General features: G+C 48.4%; 1 protein-coding gene across 1 annotated transcript in view; it reads left to right on the forward strand.

Annotated features, from left to right (window-relative positions):
• Tex14 (testis expressed 14, intercellular bridge forming factor) overlaps positions 1-2,278 on the forward strand; it is a 96,655-nt gene that overhangs the window by 22,819 nt on the left and 71,558 nt on the right. The window contains exon 7 of the mRNA XM_021212705.2: positions 702-838. Coding sequence (XP_021068364.1) covers positions 702-838 — 137 coding nt within the window. The remainder of the gene's footprint in view (positions 1-701; positions 839-2,278) is intronic.

A 2,278-nucleotide genomic window follows, 5' to 3' on the forward strand; every position in this document is an offset into this window, starting at 1 on the left:
AGCCCTGGCTGTCCTGGAACTCACTCTGTAGACCAGGCTGGCCTCGAACTCAGAAATCTGCCTGCCTCTGCCTCCCAAGTGCTGGGATTAAAGGTATGTGTCACCACTGCCCGGCAGAGAACAACTTTGAGGAGTTGCTTCTGCCGTGTGGGTGCTGGAAATGAAACCCAGGTTCTCTGGGAGAGTGGGAAGCAAGTGCTTTTAGCCACTGAGCCATTTTTTCAGCCTCTCCTTTATTTTTTAAGACAGGCTCCTTCACTGACCAGTGAGCTTGAGAGATCTACCTGTTTCCCCTGCCCTGGTGTTAGAGGCATGTGCCGCCCTGCCGAGCTTGTAATGCTTTAACTCTGGGACTCTGAACTCAGGTCCTCATCCTCACATGGCAGGAACTTTACCAATGAAGCCACCTCCTTAGCCTGTGATATGTTTTAGTGAGGACTAGATAACATGAAAAATGTAAAGCAGAATAGCACACCAAGTGCCAGCACTCCCATGTTCAGTCCCTGTCCCTGCCATGGCTTCCTCATCCATTGAAGGGCAGGTTCCCTCCATGAAAACATTCCACACCTTTAGAAAATCATTCAGATTTATCCCTTTCTAGAGATTTTCGTGTTGAGAGCCCTCAGCTCTTCAAATGCATCTGTATGTTCACACCTTTATTCCCCTGATGCTGTCAGCACTGAGTCTGCTGTGTGTTACAGATGGTGGAGTTCATGCAGCGCTGTACTTCACATATGAAGGCTATCATCCAGGGCTTCTCCTATGACCTCCTGAAGAAGATAGACTCTCCTCAGCGACTCATCGGCAGCCCACCCTGGTTTGGTAGCCTCATTCAGGGGTGAGCACAGTCTTGAGCCACTTCAGCCTTCCTGATGGAAGCCTCGTGGCTCTTTAGCAGCATAACATGTTGGAAGGTTGAGGCCAGGAAGAGAAAGCCTGTCACTGATAAATTACTAGGGAGATAGGACCTATAGCCCTTCCAAGATCAGAGTTGTAACATTCACGTCTTCCTTCTCCACTTCTTTTCTTTTCTTCTACTTTCTTTTCTTTTTTAAAGACATACCTCTCTGCATAGCCCCAACTGTCTTAGAATTCACTATGTAGACCAAGCTGGCCTCAAACTCCGAAGCTAACCTGCCTCTGCCTTCTGAGTGCTGGCATTAAAGGCGTGTGCCACCCCACCTGGCAGCAGAATAGTTTTCATTCTGAAGGAGTTGAAACTGCTGCAGCATAAACTGAATAGCCATTGCATGCATACACTATTATATTTCCAGTGAAAGTTGAGCTGCTGGGACCCTGGTGTGCAGGAGGTGGGTTGAGTCTAGTGTGGGAAGAACAGTGGCTGCATGAGTATCATTTACATCTAATCCTAGCCCATGTTCTGGCCTTCTGTAGGCCATTGTTTCCCCTTCTTAGGAAAGCTGTAGTTTTCCCATCTGTAAAATGAAAAGGTTGCAGAAGATATGCTTTGTGATTCTTTCCAACTCTGACCATCTGTACTTGTATCTGTTGATAATGGTTACCAGGATCCAGGAGGGGGTGAGAGAGGCAGAGTCACCAACCTGGGAAAGAAACTCTAGCAACTAGAGTCAAGGTGCAGGTCTAATGTATTGCACAGCAGCAAGTGTTTTTTTACACAGCCTTTGGACCAATGGGGAATTGTCATGAGCTTTGGATAGCCACCTCTCCCACTGTCTCTACCAGGAGATGCCAGGCTGCCAGCATCTGAAGGGACTTCCATGAAGACTGGGGAAGCAGCCATCACCCTGTTCAGGGCCCCTTCTGAGGTTCTACTAGTTTGCTAGGACCCTCTGTTTTGGGTCACGCGGTGTGGCAGTAGATAGACATGGCACCTATGTTACTAGAGCAACATGGAAGCCTCCCTTACTGTCCTCTGGGACCCACCCAAGGGGCCTCAGTGCCCACACTGATGGAAGATGAATCACCTCTCAGATTTAACAACTTCAGATACTAAGTGCTTGTGGTGAATTTTTGACTGTACCACTTTGTGCTCCCTGGGAGTCACAGGCGCACACCTGCCCAGGAGCTGGTGGCCACTTACCTGAAAACTCACATGGCTGGATGGCTTTGTCTCCTGCCACTATTGCATCTCCTTCTTCTTGTCCAGTCCTGGCAATTCTCCCTGTGTCCTACCATGAAACTCATGGTATCCTGCACTGTACTCAGCCATTGGCTGCTGGCATCTTTATTGATAGATCAAAAACCAATTGGGGACAAGCACCTTCAGTGTCTGGACATGCAGATTTAAAGCATTAGC

This window comes from Mus pahari, chromosome 14 (genome assembly GCF_900095145.1).
Source record: "Mus pahari chromosome 14, PAHARI_EIJ_v1.1, whole genome shotgun sequence".
NCBI lineage: Eukaryota > Metazoa > Chordata > Mammalia > Rodentia > Muridae > Mus > Mus pahari.